General features: G+C 37.0%; 5 gene segments (V, D, J or C); all 5 read left to right on the top strand.

Annotated features, from left to right (window-relative positions):
* The first annotated feature begins 1,349 nt into the window (after window positions 1–1,349).
* On the top strand, window positions 1,350–21,811 carry LOC113640778. The segment is given in 3 exon segments: window positions 1,350–1,457; window positions 1,545–1,707; window positions 20,875–21,811. Coding segments are annotated over 3 exon segments (429 nt in total).
* LOC113640815 lies at window positions 8,742–9,388 on the top strand. The segment is given in 2 exon segments: window positions 8,742–8,873; window positions 8,963–9,388. Coding segments are annotated over 2 exon segments (408 nt in total).
* Window positions 13,536–14,105, top strand: LOC125138772. The segment is given in 2 exon segments: window positions 13,536–13,589; window positions 13,696–14,105. Coding segments are annotated over 2 exon segments (414 nt in total).
* On the top strand, window positions 15,305–16,277 carry LOC125138813. The segment is given in 2 exon segments: window positions 15,305–15,842; window positions 15,928–16,277. Coding segments are annotated over 2 exon segments (351 nt in total).
* On the top strand, window positions 18,398–18,909 carry LOC125138777. The segment is given in 2 exon segments: window positions 18,398–18,443; window positions 18,533–18,909. Coding segments are annotated over 2 exon segments (408 nt in total).
* Window positions 21,812–22,056: the final 245 nt, after the last annotated feature.

Genomic DNA, 22,056 nt, shown 5'->3' with positions numbered 1-22,056 from the left:
GTGTGAGTGTGATTAACAGCTGCAGAGCTGCACTCAACACAGCAATGTTTTGTCTGAAACACATGATGTTTTTATATCTCTAGTGGGTGTGTCATGCAAACCAAATCCTGTGTTTGAACCATTTATGCTGAAACATTCAGCCCAACAACATAGCAGCAGTTTGTGTTCATTTACAGCAGCAGGAATCATTTTAATTCTTTGAGATGGGACTAGGCAGAGTTTTGTGTTACTTTACTCTAGTAATCTTCATTCAATGTTAGTATTATTTATTACATCATTTAAAAAAACATTTAAAATTATTTTTTAATGTTAATTCCTACCTTTGAATATTCTTCTATTTCAGATTCCTGCAGTCAGACACTGATCGAGTCTGATCCTGTGACCATCAAACCTGATCAGTCTCATAAACTGACCTGCACAGCCTCTGGATTAGACATTAGTGGCTACTGGATGGCTTGGATCAGACAGGCACCTGGAAAAGGGCTGGAATGGGTTGCAAGCATCTACAGTAGTAGTAACATAAATTACTCCAATGCTGTCAAGGGCCGCTTCACCATCTCCAGAGACGACAGTAAGAAGCAGGTGTATCTACAGATGAACAGCATGAGGACAGAAGACACTGCAGTTTATTACTGCGCCCGTGATACACACAGTGATACTTCCCCTTAGACATCAGTACAAAAACACAGACTTACTATAGACACATGACAAGATCACAGTGTCTGGACATTTATACTGATATAATATTTAATTTACTTGAATATATCTAATATTTATTGACTATATTTCACATTGTGACAAAATGTCTACAAACTGTTATAGAAAGGATATTATTTACATTGACATTATTTATTGTCCTGTGTCAACCAAGTGAGGATGAGTGTGGGTGTGTGTGTGTGTGTGTGTGTGTGTGTGTGTGTGTGTGTGTGATTCTGTTGTTTTGTAAAGCTGCTTTGAAGCAATGTACATTGTTAAATGTGCTAAAAAAACAAATTGAATTGAATTGACAGACTGAGAACCGAGGAAGTAGATTTTCATTTTTAAATTATCATTGAGACGAATATTGATTTCCCAATTAACTAATTAATTAAACCAAATCATTTAACTATGTTACTGCTGATACTGTATCTGAGTGTTTTCTATCTTTTAAACCATTCTGATAAAAAATATATATTTTCATTGTTGGTCCATGTAAAAGTTTTTTTTTTTTTTTACTAACAGCCAGAACATTATAATCTTCTGTATTATTACCTGTAGGGGGCAGCAGCTGCTTGTTTTTGAGAAGGATTCATGAAACTATGAAATCTAACAGCTGAAGTGTGTTCATGCAAATTCACCGTTATAAAAAAACAGCCTCTTGCTCACCCGAAGTTTGTGTCACACGACTGAATCAAAGAGCATGATGATGGGGCTGAGGGTCACTCAGTACTACATCTTTGTTATAATGTTAACCAAAGGTACCTGAGACTTCTGTACTGTTTATTTCTTCCCTCAGAATATCTTGACTGTGTTTATGATGATGTTTGTTATGTTTTATCTGCTAGGTGTCAGCAGTGATGAGATCAGACTGGACCAGTCTCCTGTTGTGGTAAAGAGACCTGGAGAAACTGTGAAGATCTCCTGTAAGATACACGGATATTCAATGACAAGCAAAAACATACACTGGATCAGACAGAAACCAGGGAAAGCTCTGGAATGGCTTGGCAGGATGAATACAGGCAATAATGCAGCAATATATGCAGAGTCTGTGAAGAACCAGCTCACTTTAACAGAAGACGTCTCTGCAAGCACACAGTACTTAGAGGCCAAGAGTCTGAGGACAGAGGACACTGCGGTTTATTACTGCGCCCGTTACACCACAGTGACTGGAGCTGAGGAAGCAACTGTACTAAAACCAGACACACATTTTCACACAGAGTTTATTTTGAACAAGTCACATGTACTGTTATCATTTATCTACTTTCTATGTTTATTAAAGGGCTCATTAACATTTTGTTTTAAAGCCTGTAATGTTTTATTGAATTGTTAAATATGTTTCTGCAGCATTCAGACTCTCTAAAGGCCAAGTGACACCATTTCTGTTCCTCATAATAGCTGTACCTCTATTAATAGCTAATAATAATAGCTGAACAGCTTCAGCCATGTTCATATTCACCTTCTCATAACAGAAAGCAGGAAATTTGCAGACATGAGAATCATTTCTGTGTTAATGTAATTCTCTAGAGTGCAGCCTACACATGACTGATAACGACATAAAGGATCGTTTTTCTAATTATTATCAATTTCATGGATTATGGTGGAGATTCAGATTCATTTGAGGGAACTGGAAATAGATCGGATTTCAATCTGACCATCACAGGAAGCGTTAATTACATCACAACACGTTCATATCATTATTAATAATAACAAACAGCTGAATTATTTCCCACATTAAATTGATATGGAGATGAAACGGGGTGTGAGTGTGATTAACAGCTGCAGAGCTGCAACTCAACACAGCCTCTCTGTAATGTTTATGCAAATCTGCATCTCCTCTTGTAATATTAGCAGCGTTCTGATCTAGAGAGGAAACACTTCTCATTAGTCTTCCTTCAACACAAACATGTTTGCTTCAGCTCCACTGCTGCTGCTGGCTCTCGCCCCCTGTGAGTGTTTGGATTGAAGCTTTATTATTTCATCTGATCCTTTCAGTTCGACATGTCCACCTTTTCTTTTTCTCTTTTTACAGATGTGTTCTGTGCTACTGAGCTCATCCAGCCAGACTCACTGCTTATAAAGCCAGGAGAGACTTTAACCATCACCTGTAAAGTGTCTGGAGCTTCTATCACTGATAGCAGCAGCCACTTTGGAACAGCTTGGATTCGACAACCTGCAGGAAAAGCTTTAGAATGGATCAATTTAATTTATTATGATGGAGATATTCGTCAGAAAGATTCACTTAAAGACAAGTTTGTGGTCTCTCGAGACACTTCCAGTAACTCCGTGACCTTACGGGGACAGAACATGCAGACTGAAGACACAGCTGTGTATTACTGCGCTCGTGTAACACACAGTGACACAACAAGCTGCAGTGCTGCACAAAAACCTCATCACAATTCACTTCTTTAATTAAATAACCACTACATTTTACTGAGTAACTAATCCCCATATTACAATTATTTCAGCATAGACACCAACACTGGCATTAATAAAATAAATAAATAAAAGTTTACTTAGGAATAATAGTCTCTTTTTTAACCAGTTGAAATGAAATGTGTCTGCAAAAGACATTTATTATAAAGAACAACATCCATTCACACTCAGCACTCAGGCTTTAACTCTTCATCCTGAATGAACAAAAACCATCCAAAAACTCCTCAATCTATATCTAATAATTAATAAGAATCTCATGTAATTAAATGTGAAATATGAACAGTGTATAAGTTGATTACGTATTTTTTGGTAATGTACCAATGAAAATGAAAAAAAAAACCCACAATGTTTTTTATCATCTCACCAAATGAGTTTTATTAATTGATCATTGGGAAACCAGAATTAGCTAAAATGTAAACTTTAAAATTTTTATTTCATGTTTCTGTACTTGTGTAAAGCTGCTTTGAGACAATGTCTATTGTTAAATGCATTACAGAAATAAATTGAGTTGAATTGACAGATTGAGAAATATGGAAGTTAATGTTCACAAAGAGAGAAAAAGAGCTGAGTGCCATAATCATTGAGACTAATATTGATTTCCCAATTAACTGATTATTTAAACCAAATGATTTACTATGTTACTGCTGATATTGTATCTGAGTGTTTTCTCTCTTTTAAACCATGCTGATAAAAATGATCCATTACTGAATTCCTACTTACTTTATTTTCATTGCTGATCAATGTGAATTTGTTTTTTTTAATTGACAGCCAGGACATTTTAAACTTTTACTCATTTTAGGTTTGTATCATCTGACACCAGGTCTTTTTGCCACTAGAGGGCAGTCTGTACAAACTCCACCATCTCTATCTGTTTCCTTCTGCACATTTAGACAATCTCTCTTTTCACATTCTGCTTTGACTGCATCCAGCATCATGACACTCGGATTAAACTCAGTTACATAAAATGTCTCTGGTGACCTGTTTAGTGTTGATCAGTAAATAAGGCTCTTTATTATGGAAAACCTGATTTCATGGAAAATTCAAGTGGAGTCGATCGAGTGAAACGAATGATTGTCTAATTTTATACAAATAAAAGCCTGATTAAACATGTGATTGATTTAGATCTTGTACGTATCAATGTTCAAAAGCATCCTGAAGCATACATAATCATTATTATGTTAAAATTAATTTGTGTTCCTTGTTTACTTCATTGAGACTTTAAGATTTCTGGTTTGGGAAAATGACAATATTTGTTAAAAAGGCTGCTGTTCCATTATAAATTCAGATCTGATGAATCTCCTCCTCATGATTTAAATACATTTCAGATACATTCTCCTCCCATCATCAGCAGATAAACAAATCCAAGTGTCAGAGCTGGATCTCACTCTATTTATATGATGTGATGGTGTCTGTTAAACTTTGGAGAACAGAGAAGACTCCAGTCCAAACAACACACACCATGTTCTCTACATCTCTACTGCTCCTGCTGGCAGCTGCTTCTTGTGAGTGCTTTATCAAATTCATTCATTTACTAGATGAAGAATAAAGGTGCAGCATATATTGTGTGAGATATCACCATGTGTTTTCCTCCACAGATGTGCATGGTGAGGAACTGACTCAGCCTGCTTCCATGACAGTCCAGCCAGGCCAGAGTCTCTCCATCCAGTGCAAGGTTTCATATTCAGTTACGAGCTACAATACAGCTTGGAATCGACAACCTGCAGGAAAAGCTCTGGAATGGATTGGATACATCAGTTATGGTGGGAGCACATACTACAGTGAGAAACTGAAAAATAAGTTCAGCATCTCCAGAGACACTTCTACTAACACAATAACAATTGGAGGACAGAACATGCAGACTGAAGACACAGCTGTGTATTACTGCGCTCGTCTCACACAGTGAGACAGAATAGTGGATTCCTCTTACAAAAACCTTATGAGACATGTTACAGACATCCTCTCAGTGTAACTAATAAATCATCTCAGTCACACTTTCACTTTCTTCCACTGGAATGAAGTCAGAATCGTTTGTATCATTTTAAAATACAGTCACACAAAGTCATTTTTAAATAAAAAAGAATTATTATAACATTATTGAAAGAGTCTTCATTCTGAACCATTATTAATCCCTTCATTTTTACAGGATTTTAACCAACAGTTGGAATCAGTGTTTAATGAGTGGATTCAGGAATAATACAGCATGTTTCCAGCAGTGTGTTGTGTTTAACACACAGTCTGTTCTCATAGTCTGAGCTTCAATAACTGAAACAACTGAAGGAGGCAGCAGAGCTCAACAAATAAAGTGAAAAAAAGTAAATCCACAAACTGCATTCTGTATGAGACTCATTCAGTATCAGTCATTATCAGACAAATATCTACATTTTCTCTTCTTTTTCACTCTTTCCATAATGTGTGATTATTTATTTGGGTTGTTAAACACAGGTTGGACAAATAAAAACACTATAATTTATGTAACTACATCCTCCTGTGGTTGTGAGGTTTCTCAGTAACATGACAAGATGTGTTTTATAATGCTGTTATAATGTAAGGTTCTAAATTAAACAGAATTAGAAGTTAGTAAGTTTTCTTATTATAGATTCACCTGAAAACACCTGATAGTGTATAACAGGGCTTGGCAACCTTAAACACTCAAAGAGCCATTTGGAGCCGTTTCCCACAGAAAAAAAAAAGCACAGGGAGCCACAAAACCCTTTTGACATCTAAAATGAAGTTAACACTGCATGTACATGAACACTGCATTTTTACCTTTATGGAAAGTATAGAAAAAACTGTAGTGTGTTGCATTCTAAATTATAAATTAAACAGAATTACAAATGACTAGAAATAAAGGATCCTGTTCTAAATGAATAATAATTTCTGTAAGTTTCTTATTAGAAACTCACGTGAAAACACCTGATATACAAAAAAACACCTGTATAAACTTACTCATTAACACCTCCCTTAATCTTCTTATTGGTTCAAACATAAGCTCAAGCTGCAGTGATAGATATCTCTAAAAAATACAGACATGTTTAAAAGATGAGGAGGTTAATGTATATATGAGAATCCATCCAATTTTGACTCTAAGATAAGGAGTGTCTCTATGCAAATGTCCTTCTCTGTTATATATTTAAGCAACAAAGACCAAGAGCTTTAACTTCTTCTGCTCCAACACACACCATGATTTCTACATCCCTACTGCTGCTGCTGCTGGCAGCCGTACACTGTAAGTGTTTTTACATTTGACATGTAATACAGTTTTGGTTCCTTAAAGCTTTTTGCTTTTACATCATTAAAATAACTTTTCTTTAACAGGTGTTCACAGTGTTGAGCTGATCCAGACCGGATCCACAGTATTAACTCCTGGTCAGTCACTGACTCTGACCTGTAAAGTGTCTGGATATTCAGTAACTGATAGCAGCTACTGTACAGACTGGATACGACAACCTGCAGGAAAAACTCTGGAATGGATCGGAACCATATGTGGTGGTGGGGGCACTGACTACAGTGAGAAACTGAAAAGCAGGCTTCAGGCTTCCAGAGACACGTCCAGCAGCACAGTGACATTAACAGGACAGAACATGCAGACTGAAGACACAGCTGTGTATTACTGCGCCCGGCGACCACAGTGAGATGAATAAACAACATCCCTGTACAAAAACTCCTCATTCAGTGTTCACAGTAACAAGCCACAAGACTGATCTATCCAAATCTTAGAAAGTGTAAAATAAATAAATAAATAAACAAACAAACAAACAAACAAATAAATAAATAAATAATCCACAAATGAGAACAAAGAGATTATAGTTAGTTCATTGTTTTAATAATTGTAATATAGATTTTAAACCATAATACAAAATCTTTAATGTTACTGCACATGATAAACACTGTAATAATCATATCATTAACAAGACCTTATGATAATGTAGGTTGAAGGATTAGTTGCTGTTCCTCTCTGTTACATCATCATGACTCCCACATGTTTTCTATCATGACATCATGATGCAAATCCAGACAGTTGTGTGTCCATGCTGTATTTATGTGCAGCTGAGCTGAGTGGAGAGATCGAGTCTCATCAACACTCACCATGAAGATCCCACTCTCCTTATTCCTGCTACTGATCAGCTTCATAAGTGAGTTCTCATGCTGAATACAGATTATATTTTATTATTTATTTTAAAATACACTAAAGTTGTTCTTTTTTTTTGTTCTCAGGTATTCAGTGTCAGAGTCTTGAGTCTATTCTCACTGGTTCAGTGGTGAAAAAACTTGGAGAAACTCTGAGTCTTTTCTGTAAAGGATCTGGGTTTAACTTTGGTGGCTATGGCATGAACTGGATCAGACAACAAGCTGGAAAAGCTCTGGAATGGATTGGGGTTATCTGGTATGATGCCAAAATGATCACAAACCATTTCAATCTAGTTATTTGTTTAAGTTTAAATATTATATCTCTAATATTGCTGCACATCATAAAGACTATTATAATCACAACACTTTCCTGGACTTTATATACTGTACTGTCTTTGTCTAATAATAATCACATCAACAAATTAGAATTTGTGTAAAAATGTGAGAAATTGTGGATCAGACAACTGCATCAGACAACAAGCTGGAAAAGCTCTAGAATGGATTGGGGTTATCTGGCATGATTCCAGTAAAACAATATACGCCAAAGACATTGAGGGACGTTTGGAAATAACCAGAGACAACCCCAAAAACTTGGTGTATCTGCAGCTGACTGGTTTGAATGCCCAGGATTCTGCTGTTTATTACTGTGCTAGAAACAAAAATCCTCCCCAAGATGTGGTCAAAGAGAAAAGAGCTTTCAATATTTACGGCACATTTTCACAAGATCTGCAAATGGCGCTACAGCTCATCAAATATACTGTAAAATTGTAGGTTTCTTTAAAGTACAACATATTGTCATATCCTGTCAGGTCTAGATTCTCCACAATTTCTATGTATTTCTGTGACACAATAAACTGAGACGGTCTCTTATAGTCATATTCTTACAGAGGAACCAGGAGGGAAATAAATAACATTTACAGAAAAATGTCTTACTTTAATTAGTGATTATTGAATACATACATTTCACAAAAGTTCCATAACATTGACTGTAACTATAAACATAAAGAGTTCACCATATTTTTCTTTAATTGATAAATTGTCACCGTTCACAGACTGCTGCTGTATAAGAGGAAAAGTGATCATAGTAATCAGTGCCATTAATTATCTGAAAATTATCATCTTCAGGTTTGTAGCAGTAACTTCATGTCACAGTAGAGCCAAAGGGTGCAGAATTACACAATTTCATGGGTTTTGTTGTTACTTTGGACAATAAATGATCGACACCTGCATCCACCACCTCTGCAATTCCTGACATCACACCACTTGATCCTTTATTATTGTCCTATAACAACACACTCCATGTGTTTTACTCCTTACTGAATATGCTGATATGAAGAGTGTGTTCACTTCACATAAATTCAAATGAGAACATCTCTTAATGTTCCAATATTTAGAGATTGCTAATCACAGATTAGAGATGTTCATGAGATTAGGAGGCTTCACATTTAGAATAATCTATGCCATTTTACCCTAAGATAAGGAGTGTCTTTATGCAAATGTCCTCCTCTGTTACAGATTTAAGCAACAAAGTCCAAGAGCTTTTACTTCTTCTGCTCCAACACACACCATGATCTCTACATCCCTACTGCTGCTGCTGCTGGCAGCCGTACACTGTAAGTGTTTTTACATTTGACATGTAATACAGTTTTGGTTCCTTAAAGCTTTTTGCTATTACATCAGTAAAATAACTTTTCTTTAACAGGTGTTCACAGTGTTGAGCTGATCCAGACCGGATCCACAGTATTAACTCCTGGTCAGTCACTGACTCTGACCTGTAAAGTGTCTGGATATTCAGTAACTGATAGCAGCTACTGTACGAACTGGATACGACAACCTGCAGGAAAAACTCTGGAATGGATCGGAGAGATATGTGGGGATGGTAACACTTACTACAGTGAGAAACTGAAAAGCAGGTTTCAGGTTTCCAGAGACACGTCCAGCAGCACAGTGACATTAACAGGACAGAACATGCAGACTGAAGACACAGCTGTGTATTACTGCGCTCGTTACCCCACAGTGAGAGGAATAAACAACATCCCTGTACAAAAACTCCAAGTACACTGAAATAAAATTCTCATCCACCTGCATCTGATGAGATTTCCCCGACCACCACACACATCATTTTTTATTTTCCATCACGCTTCATATATTCTGAAAGACAAAGAAAGATGGAGAAATGTTTTTACATATTTTTTTGTATTTGTAATACTGTACATATAATTTTCCAGTTTTATCGACAGTCCAACAGTAAAGGTTTACTCAACCTTTTGTCCTTATCTGTATCCTGTATATTTAAACTGCAAACACATTCGAGATGTTTGCACATTACGTTTTTCTTTAAGCGTTAAGGCCTGTGATGGTCGCTCTTTCTTTCTTAATTTGAAGATCTAATGACGGACAATTAATGTGCCATAAATATGAGATCATGTTATCCTGGTATTTACATTAAAGACATAAACACTAATGACACCATTCTCATGAAGCCAAGACATTACATCTCTAGATGGAATAATCTTCACCATTTGATCAACCACATGGTAAGTAAATAGTAAATAACTTATATTTTGCTGTTTATAGAATGCACCTGAATAATGGCATGATTGTTGTTCACAGGTATTAATTAATAAATAAATTGTAACATTGGTTAAGTGGCATAATTATAGAAAGTGGTATTGATTATTAGAAAATTATTATCTACACATTTGTAGCAGTAACTTCATGTCACAGTAGAACAAAAAGTTGCAGAAATTCACAAATTAATGGGTTTTGTTTGTATTTTACACAAAGATTATTGGTACCTGCATCCACCACCTCTACAATTCCTGAGTGTGATGTAACCTGGTCCTTGTGATCCACCTGGTCCTTGATTATTGTCCTATAACAACACACCTGGGTGCTTTACTCCATACTGAATTTGCTAATATGCAGAGTGTGTTCACTTCACAGAAATTCACCTGAGAACATTTTTTAATGTTCCAAATTTTATAGATTTAAAATCACAGATTTGAGAAATGTATGCAATGAGGAGGTTTTTACATCTAGAGGACTGCATGTTTCACCCTCTAAGTTTCTCAAAAAACTGAGAAGATGACATCAGCTAGCTTTCTGTCAGTTGATTTGATGAGATTGTAGTGCTAAATTTTAAACTACAATTATATTTTAAATGTACTCTTTTTAAATCAAGTAAATTAACACTGACATCTATACATCATATTATATTTGAGTTATGATTTAGATTGATCGTGACCAAATTTACACTCCTGCTCACTGAATCATTGTTCCTTGTCCCAGTGGGATTGACTTGTACATAATTGTAGGAAATGATAAATCGAAATATTGTCGCTGTTGGGCGGAAACCTTGTATGTCCAAATTTTGTCAATTTCATATTTTTTCACATATCGATGCTATTGGTCAGTCCCCACGTGGGTCTGTTATTTGTACAAATTATTAACCAATCTAAAGTCTTGAAAATAGCTTGAGTGCAAATCTCTTAACTCCATTGGACACTTCAACTGTCCACCTCTTCTTCACTCACTTTTCATTGATTTGCTGTGAATCCTGAGGTTTTCTAAATGTCTTTTTTCTGGCTTTGAATGTTTAAGCTCTCACTATGTTCACTATTACTTTACATGCATAAGAAAAGTGCTGCAATCTATCAGGTGATGTGATGAACACAGGAAAGTGATGTACGTGTCTGTAAGTCTCTGTCTCCTACTGTACTTCTCCATGTACCTCATGCACTGGATCCAACAGAAACCAGGAACAGATTCAGATTAATTTGAGGGAACAGGAAATATATCAGATTTCAATCTGACCTTCACAGGAAGCGTTAATTACATCACAACATGTTCATATCATTATTAATAATAACAAACAGCTGAATTATTTTCCACATTAAATTGATATGGAGATGAAACGGGGTGTGAGTGTGATTAACAGCTGCAGAGCTGCACTCAACACAGCCTCTCTGTAATGTTTATGCAAATCTGCATCTCCTCTTGTAATATTAGCAGCGTTCTGATCTAGACAGGAAACACTTCTCATTAGTCTTCCTTCAACACAAACATGTTTGCTGATTGCAGCTACTGTACACACTGGATACGACAACCTGCAGGAAAAACTCTGGAATGGATCGGAAGGATATGTTGTAGTGGGGGCACTGCCTACAGTGAGAAACTGAAAAGCAGGTTTCAGGTTTCCAGAGACACGTCCAGCAGCACAGTGACATTAACAGGACAGAACATGCAGACTGAAGACACAGCTGTGTATTACTGCGCTCGTGAACCGCAGTGAGACAAATAAACAACATCACTGTACAACAACTCCAAGTACACTGAAATAAAATTCTCCTCCACCTGCGTCTGATGAGATTTCCCCAACCACTACACAGATCCATTTTTATTTTTCATCACGCTTCATATATTCATGAAAGGAAATAATAAATGATTACAGACAAAGACAGATGGAGAAATGTTTTTACATCTTTTTTGTATTTGTAATACATATAATTTTACTATTTTACTAACAGACCAACAGTAAAGGTTTACTCGACCTTTGGTCCTTATCTGTATCCTGTATATTTAAACTGCAAACACATTCAAAATGATTGCACATTATGTTTTTCTTTAAGCTTTCAGGCCTGTGATGGCCGCTCTTTCTTTATTCACAAGATCTAAACAACAAGTTGAAAATCTAACGACTGACAGTGTCATAAATATAAGAACATGTTCTCCCGGGATTTTCATTAAAGTCATAAACACTAAATACACCATTCCTAAAAAGCCAAGACATTACAGCTCCAGACTGACTAATCCACACCATTTGATAAACCACATAGTAAGTAAATAGTAACTAATATTTTGCTGTTGATAGAATGCACCTGAATAATGGCGTGATTGTTGTTGAACTGGTTCACCCTGAAGTCATGCTGGTTTCAGTCCCCTGTAAGATCATTGGAAACTCACCCACTAGACAGTACTAACTGGATATGACAAAAAGGACATGAGCTGAAATGGATCAGCTCGTACTGTAGCTCCAGTGATACTGGCAGCAAGGATTTACTAAAGAAAGAGATCTGTCCCCAGACACATCCAGCAACACTGTGATTTTACATGGGCAAAACTTTCAGACAGAAGATACAGCTGTGTTTTACTGTGCTCTTAAATCACAGTGAGACAGATCAATGAAGACGCTGTACAAAAACATTCAGTATAGAAGACTGTTAGAGACAGAAACAGTGACTTTCTTCAATGTTTCACCTTCTAAGTTTCTCAGAAAAGAGAGACGACAACACCAGCTAGCAGTCTGTCAGTTGATTAGATGAGATTGTAGTGATGAATTTTAAACTACAATTACATGTTAAATGTGTACTTTTCAAATCTACTTAATAAACCATGTCATCTCTACATCACATTATAATTGAATTATGATTTATATTGATAATGACCAGATTACTATCCTGCAGTCCAGTGAATCATTGTTCCTTGTCCAGTGGGATTGACTTTTACATAATTGTAGGAAATGATAAATCTGTATATAGTGATTCCTTTCACAATTTCACTCTTTTTACTGGACTTCATAATGTTGAATTCTTTGTATGTCCTCTGTAGTAAGCTCTCAGTATCATCACTATTACTTTACAGGCATAAGAAAAGGGCTGCTATCTGAGAGCTGATCTGATGTACAACGGAAAGTGACGTACTTATTATTTATATTGTAATTGATTATAAGTATAATATTCACAGACTGCAAATTTGTAAGTGTGTTTTTTAGAAAGTGTTCACCTTATGCAGTTGGTAGTGTCAAAAATATATTTGTCTGCAATAAGTAGAGGAGAATGTTCTTCTGGATGTTACAGTGATCCACAGTGATGGACTAAAAAACACCAGATGTAATGAGTAAAGAGCAGTGATGAAGCTGACAGAATTAAACACACATTTAGTCTCACAGGAAGCTAGACATCAGTACAAAAACACAGACTTACTACAGTCACATGACAAACCAACATTTTCACAGTGTGACAGAGTGAAAACTATGGAAACAGTTTAAAATCAGAGGATGAAAGTCATTTACATACTAAATCTAACTTACAGATTCAGTGTTAAATAAATACAAACTAATTTAAACACCAGGGAACATTTTTCACTGTGATTATTGACACCTGTAGAAGACCAACATAACAATATGCAAATGAATATGTAAAATGTTCCCCTTACAGCTACATATAGAGAAATATCAGCCACGGTCACTGTGGGCTCTGGAGAGTTTAGCACTGCTTTTAGTTATACGATGTTCCTTCCAGTTCTGCTGCTGCTGGCAGCTTCATCCTGTGAGTTTCACTTCACTAATGATCTCAGAGCTGCTAGTAAATTCCTGCAGTTATAACCTACTGTACATAGATTTTTGACTGGAATTGTGACGTGTCTTTTTTTCAGATGTGGAATGTGCAGTAGAGCTCACTCAGGACACCTCAGTGATGTTAAAGCCTGGAGATTCTTTAATCCTCAGCTGTAAAGTATCCGGTTACTCACTTACTGATGGCAGCTGTGCCACAGCTTGGATTCGACAACCTGCAGGGAAAACTCTGGAATGGATAAAGGAAATTTGGGGGGGTGGAACCATACGTTATAAAGAATCTCTAAAAAGCAAGTTCAGTATTTCTAAAGATGACTCCAGCAGCACGGTGACACTGAGAGGACAGAACATGCAGACTGAAGACACAGCTGTGTATTACTGCGCTCGTCTTTCACACAGTGACACAACAAGCTGCAGTGCTGCACAAAAACCTCATCACAATTCACTTCTTTAATTAAATAACTACATTTTACTGAGTTACTAATCCCTACATTCCAAGCACTTCATACATTATTTAAAAACTTCTCAAACTATTAGGAATACATTGAATTACAAATTGTTTGTGAACATTTAATTAGAAGATAAAATATTGTCGGAACTCAGAGCCGGTCTCCAAGCCGACACATCACAGGGTGTCCTCTTCTCTTAGGCCTTTTTGGTTACTCAAAACTGCGTTAGTTAGACTTCACTGTTAACTCTATAATTACTACAAAAAAAAAACTGAGAAAACTCCTCAGGCCTGGATGAGAATGAGCAAACTTCTTTATTGTGGTCAATCAGCCAACAAATTATAATTCGCCAAATTCAAAGTAACAAATCGCCAAATTCAAAGTAACAAATTGCTAAATTAAAAGTAAGAAATTGCCAAATTAAAAGTAACAAATTAAAACCCCCAAAAGAGCATGTCATGCCAAATCAATCAAGAAAGAAACAAAAACTCTCCCGACGTCCTTGCGAAAATACATTACTTTTACATTAGGCCACATAAATGCGTCTTGCCGAATCGGATATAAATCTGATCTTTCCTCTCCCGCCCAATATGTAAATATATTTTACCTCATTTCCTGGGTAATTAAAATGGAACACGCTTTGGTGTATGCGGTTGCTACAAAAAACAGCACTTACTGTTGTCACTGTTTTCACTGGCGGCAGCAGTGCATTTTAAGACCCAACGAGACACCTGGGTGAAAGATCAGAGCCAGCACTGGTGGGAAAACATATTTGTTTCTGGCGCAATGCACAACTCCTGCAAGTGAGGTACTTCCATTTGGGAGGAGTATAGCGCTGACGTATGTGGCTTGAACAACCACATTCATTTACACCTGTCCAGTTTCATCTGAAATGTGTCCCAGACCACCTCCTGAAGTAGCGTGAGCGATCGGATTTATATCCATCTCGAAAACGTTTCGGAGGACATTTACAGTACACCTGAACTTTTTACACAGAAAACGCATGAAGTGACCAGGTGTAAAAACCTGCAGAGGTAGATCAGGGTTAATGCTAAAGTCTTCAAGACAGAAAAGTTTGTACTTTTTCCTCAGTTCCAGGACAAGTGTTGAGGGAAGGACTGTTTCTAGCTGTAATAATAAACACGATAACAGGAAATAACTTGTTTTTCTGGCCCTAACAAAAGATTAAACATAACTATAAATAAATAAAAAAAGAAAAGAAAGATTATGAATGGTGATGAATAAAAGACTTCATGTTGTGATGATAACAGAAACTCTGCTTTGATTCATTGTTGATTATTTTTCTGTAACAAAACCTCCCCAAGTGTTTTATTCCTTACTTTCTGTCACTGAGCTTTACTCCTTCTCAATACAGGAGCAGGAGAAAGCCGTCTGTGTGAAATAAACCATCACCACGTAACCATTCCTACATTTAGGTTTCCTAATGTGTTCCTTAGATGAGTGAGGTGTCTTCTAAAAATGGTTCGATTTGGTTCCCTTTCTGATAGAGAAACATTCTGTTGTAGAGATTTACATAGTACCTTATCATCCACTCATCTATCCAGTGAGCAGCGTGTGGTTGTGGGTTGAACACCTCCATAGTGGTCATGGACGCTCCCTATTCAAATAGAGTGGTGTATAAACAGCATGTTCTTGGCTGCTCTAGTTTCCAGTGAGCTCTGTGAGAGATAACACTCCCATACACTTTAAACCTGGGTGAAGCAGAACTCAGAGAAGGATGATTTTAGGACAGTGTATTTTATTGCTACTCATTTCATGTAAGTTTATGTCTTTTTATGTGAAGATTATTAGCATTATAATCAGTATAAGAGAACATTACTGAGTTCTATTCTACTTTTCCAGATTCTTATGGACAGTCCCTGACTTCCTCTGAGTCTGTGGTGAAGAGACCTGGAGAGTCGGTCACTCTGTCCTGTACTGTCTCCGGATTCTCAATGGGCAGCTACTACATGCACTGGATCCGTCAGAAACCAGGACAAGGACTGGAGTGGATTGGGCGCATTGACACTGGCACTGGCACTGCATTCGCTCAGTCTCTACAGGGCCAGTTCTCCATCAATAAAGACACCAATAAAAACTTGCTGTACCTAGAAGTGAAGAGTCTGAAAGCTGAAGACACGGCAGTTTATTACTGTGCACGAGAGACACATTGACACAACAGACTCCAGAGCTGTACAAAAACTTACACAAGCACGTCATCGTGAGCTGTAAATATTCCCTCAGCAGAAAGCTGCACCCCAGAGACCTTTATTATAAACAACATCATCTATTCACACTCAGCACTCAGGTCTTCCTCTTTATAACAATCTCTTCTAGCAGTTGTTAATATTAATAATAATAATCCACATTATGTATCATATTAACATTATGACGTCTTTACGTATTTGACTGGAGGTAAATCAGCTCTAGGACAATGATTGTGATGACTAGTTGGGACTATATACTGTACTATTCATGCTTTTATTCCTCCTGATTGTGATGCCAGCTGCAGGAACACTACAGGTCGATGGTTCATTTCCTGAATTTAGAAACACAGTCTGTTCAGCAGCACAGAATCTGATGAGAGATCAAACTGAAATGTAGATGTTTACTGCAGCATCACTACCACAGACTACTGGAATTAAAAATCACCTGTAGGGGGCAGCAGCTGCTTGTTTTCAAGAAGGATTCATTCATGATATCTAACAGCTGAAGTGTGGTTATGCAAATTTACCCTGTTATAATACAAAAACATCCTCTTGTTCACCCGAAGTTATAATAGGAAAGAAGGAATAATACAGCATGTTTCCAGCAGTGTGTTGTGTTTAACACACAGTCTGTTCTCATAGTCTGAGCTTCAATAACTGAAACAACTGAAGGAGGCAGCAGAGCTCAACAAATATAGTGGAAAAAAAGTGAATCCACAAACTGCATTCTGTATGAGACTCATTCAGTATCAGTCATTATCAGACAAATATCTACATTTTCTCTTCTTTTTCATTCTTTCCATAATGTGTGATTAGTTATTTGGGTTGTTAAACACAGGTTGGACAAATGAAATAATTTATGTAACTACATCCTCCTGTGGTTGTGAGGTTTCTCAGTAACATGACAAGATGTATTTTATAATGCTGTTATAATGTAAGCTTCTTAGTGGTTCAGAAACGAACTCAGGCTGCAGATGAGGATGTTTAAAAAGATAAGGAGGTTTTCTCATTTATATCAGAATCAGCTTTATTGCCAGGCATGTTTTCACATGTGAGGAATTTGTTTTAGTGACATAATCTCCACAGTGTAACAGAATGACATATGTAGTATAGATGAAATTGTATATACACATTTACAGGTGTGAAATGTGCAGTTTAAATAAGCATATGAAATATACATATGCAAATAGTATACAATATATACAATTTGTATGTACACATGTGCAATTGTGAAATGTGCAGTTGAAGTAAACATAAACATTCAGACAATATGTATGCATGTATGTACAGAGTGCAAGTATGAAATGTGCAAATTGAGGTATACATAGTAAAATATTATGTGTTGTGTGTTCCATGGTGTTAATTGTTCATCAGGTGGATTGCTTGAGGAAAGAAACTGTTCCTATGTCTGGTCCTTCTGGAGCTCAGGGCTCTGTAGCGCCAACCAGATGGCAACAGTTCAAAGAGGGAGTGTGCTGGATGTGAGGGGTCCAGGGTGATTTTCTTTTCTCTTTTGCACACTCTGGAGGAGTACAGGTCTTGAAGAGTGGGGAGAGATGTGCCAATGATTCGCTCAGCAGTCCGGACTATCCTCTGTAGTCTTCTTAGGTCGAATTTGGTGGCTGAGCTGAACCAAACAGTTACCGAGGTGCAGAGGATGGATTCGATGATGGCAGTGTAAAACTATTTCAGCAAATCCTGTGGCAGGTTGAACTTCTTCAGCGGACGAAGGAAGTACAACCTCTGCTGAGCCTTTTTCACAATGGAGTCAATGTGAATGTCCCACTTCAGGTTCTGGGAGATTGTGGTTCCCAGGAATCTGAATGACTCCACTGCTGTGACAATGCTGTCCATGATGGTTAGTGGGGGAAGAGCAGGGGGGTTTCTCCTGAAGTCCACTATCAACTCCACTGTCTTGAGCGTGTTCAGCTCCAGGTTGTTAAGGCTGCACCAGCCAGCCAGCCGCTCAACCTCCAGTCTGTAAGCAGACTGTATTTATGTACATATAAGAATCCATCCCATGTTGACCCTAAGATAAGGAGTGTCTCTATGCAAATGTCCTCCTCTGTTATAGATTTAAGCAACAAAGACCAAGAGCTTTTACTTCTTCTGCTCCAACACACACCATGATCTCTACATCCCTACTGCTGCTGCTGCTGGCAGCCGTACACTGTAAGTGTTTTTACATTTGACATGTAATACAGTTTTGGTTCCTTAAAGCTTTTTGCTTTTACATCATTAAAATAACTTTTCTTTAACAGGTGTTCACAGTGTTGAGCTGATCCAGACCGGATCCACAGTATTAACTCCTGGTCAGTCACTGACTCTGACCTGTAAAGTGTCTGGATATTCAGTAACTGATAGCTACTGTACGAACTGGATACGACAACCTGCAGGAAAAACTCTGGAATGGATCGGAGAGATATGTGGTGATGGTAACACTTACTACAGTGAGAAACTGAAAAGCCGGTATCAGGCTTCCAGAGACACGTCCAGCAGCACAGTGACATTAACAGGACAGAACATGCAGACTGAAGACACAGCTGTGTATTACTGCGCTCGTGAACCGCACAGTGAGACGAATAAACAACATCCCTGTACAAAAACTCCTCATTCAGTGTGACACAATAACAGGACACAAGACACAACACTGATCTATCCGAGTCTAAATAAAAAACAGTAATCCAACAAATGATCACAAAAAGTTTCAAGCTAGTTATTTGATTAAGTTATTAGTGTTTACTTAAATCCATTATATTATATCTCTAACATTGCTGCACCTCATAAAGACAATTATAATCATACCACTATCCTGAACTTTATAGACTTTTGTGTCTTTGACTAATAAAAATCCCAACACAAATGAGAATTTGTGTGAACATATCTGAGAAACTGTGAGCGCATTATTCCATGACTATAAAAATGTAAAACTTGTTCTGTTATCATGATCCCAATCTTCTCAGTCATAGATAATAATCCTCAAAGGTAAATTCAGTATTTAATACTTGATGCCTATTTTCACATATGATCCACTATTACTCCATCAGATGAATCTCCTCCTCATGATTTAAATACATTTCAGATACATTCTCCTCCCATCATCAGCAGATAAACAAATCCAAGTGTCAGAGCTGGATCTCACTCTATTTATATGATGTGATGGTGTCTGTTAAACTTTGGAGAACAGAGAAGACTCCAGTCCAAACAACACACACCATGTTGTCTACATCTCTACTGCTCCTGCTGGCAGCTGCTTCTTGTGAGTGCTTTATCAAATTCATTCATTTACTAGATGAAGAATAAAGGTGCAGCATATATTGTGTGAGATATCACCATGTGTTTTCCTCCACAGATGTGCATGGTGAGGAACTGACTCAGCCTGCTTCCATGACAGTCCAGCCAGGCCAGAGTCTCTCCATCCAGTGCAAGGTTTCATATTCAGTTACGAGCTATGGTACAGCTTGGATTCGACAACCTGCAGGAAAAGGTCTGGAGTGGATTGGAAGCATCTGGAGAGGTGGGAGTACAGACTACAGTGACAAACTGAAAAATAAGTTCAGCATCTCCAGAGACACTTCTACTAACACAATAACAATTGGAGGACAGAACATGCAGACTGAAGACACAGCTGTGTATTACTGCGCTCGTGATCGACACAGTGACACAACAAGCTGCAGTGCTGCACAAAAACCTCATCACAATTCACTTCTTTAATTAAATAACAAATACATTTTACTGAGTAACTAATCCCCATACAGTATTACAAATATTTCAGCATAGACACCAACACTGGCATTAATAAAATAAATAAATAAAAGTTTGTTACGTTACCTTTACAATCTATACAAAAAATGTATACAAATCCCATGAAATTAAATGTGAAATGTGAACATTGTATAATTTGATCATGAATTTCTGGTAATGTACAAATTAAAAGGAAAAAAACAAACACAAAGTTTTTTGATTATCTCACCAAATTATTTTTATTAACAGATCATTGGAAAACCAGAATTAGCTAAAACATATAAACTTTAACATTTTTATTTCATGTTTTAAATTCTCATTGAAACGAATATTGATTTCCCAATTAACTAATTAATAAAAACAAATGATTTACTATGTTACTGCTGATACTGTATCTGAGTGTTTTCTCTCTTTTAAACCTTTCTGATAAAAATGTTCAGTTTCTGAATTCCTTTTTTTTGCAGCAGCAGCAGCAGCAGCAGGAACATATAATATTTTGCATATGCACCTGTAGGGGGCAGCAGCTGCTTGTTTTTGAGAAGGATTCATGAAACGATGAAATCTAACAGCTGAAGTGTGTTTATGCAAATTCACTCTGTTATTAAAAACAGCTTCTTGCAGTTTGAAGTTTGTGTCACACGACTGAATCAAAGAGCATGATGATGGGGCTGAGGGTCACTCAATACTACATCTTTGTTATGATGTTAACCAAAGGAACCTGAGACTTCTGTACTGTTTATTTCTTCCCTCAGAATATCTTGACTGTGTTGATGATGATCTTTGTTATGTTTTATCTGCTAGGTGTCAGCAGTGATGAGATCAGACTGGACCAGTCTCCTGCTGTGGAATGGCTTGGCAGGATGGATACAGGCAATAATGCAGCAATATATGCAGAGTCTGTGAAGAACCAGCTCACTTTAACAGCAGATGTCTCAGCAAGCACACAGTACTTAGAGGCCAAGAGTCTGAGGACAGAGGACACTGCGCTTTATTACTGCGCCCGACAAGCCACAGTGACTGGAGCTGAGGAAGCAGCTGTACTAAAACCAGACACACATTGTAACTGAACTAACTGAAGTTGCTTAACTTATAATTGTAACACAGATGAACACAGTTTGTATCTATTTACTGCTCCAATTATCTATAAATATACCTGGATATAACCCTAAAATGGGCGTGGCCTAAACTAATTATCAGGAATGAAAATCTAGATAAACCCTGTTTCTATGATCCTGGAAACACTTGAAAAAGCCACAGGTAGAGATGGCAGCTCTGTCAGCATGCTGTGTGACATCCCATTCCCAATACACACTGTAATACACTCATCACTCAAAAAGTGCTCATTGCATAAAAAGTTGTTTACAATGGCTACTGTATGTAATCTCAAACAAGTGGTGACACAACCCACAAAAATTGCTATGGATAATACATCTAAATCAACATGCATAGATCATATTTTTACTAATGTTCCTGATTTATGTTCACAAGCTGTTTCTGTGGGGGTAGGATGTAGTGATCATAACCTGATAGCAATTTCAATAATGATGAAAATTCCTAAATCTGGTGGAAGGATCATGTATCGTAGATCATTTAAAAACTTTAATCCCAGATTGTTTGTTGATGAGGTCAATAACTCAAATTGGTCTGCAGTTCTTCAGGAGGGGGATGTAAATGCTTCTCTTAACATTTTTATGGACACTTTTAGTAAAATAATTGATAAATATGCACCTCTCCAGAAAAGATCTATAAAAATCAACAGTCCCTCATGAGGCAAAGGGACAATGTCAAAGATATGGAATTCTAATCAAAATGTGATGTAGACAGAGTACATTATCGCAAGTTGAGAAACAAAGCTACAAACTTAAATAACATAAAAAAGAAAGCATATTATGGACAAAAAATCTCAAATTCTAGTAATAGCAAACAATTGTGGAAAGCATTACAGGAATTGATGTGTAAAAAATCAAATAATTTGAATATGTACATGGAGACCAATGATGGTGACATTATTAGTAAACCTTGTGATATTGCCAATCATTTG

This window comes from Tachysurus fulvidraco, chromosome 15 (assembly GCF_022655615.1).
Source record: "Tachysurus fulvidraco isolate hzauxx_2018 chromosome 15, HZAU_PFXX_2.0, whole genome shotgun sequence".
Classification (NCBI taxonomy): domain Eukaryota; kingdom Metazoa; phylum Chordata; class Actinopteri; order Siluriformes; family Bagridae; genus Tachysurus; species Tachysurus fulvidraco.
Note: the sequence above shows the minus strand (reverse complement) of the source record. Positions and strands in the feature narration are given on the sequence as shown.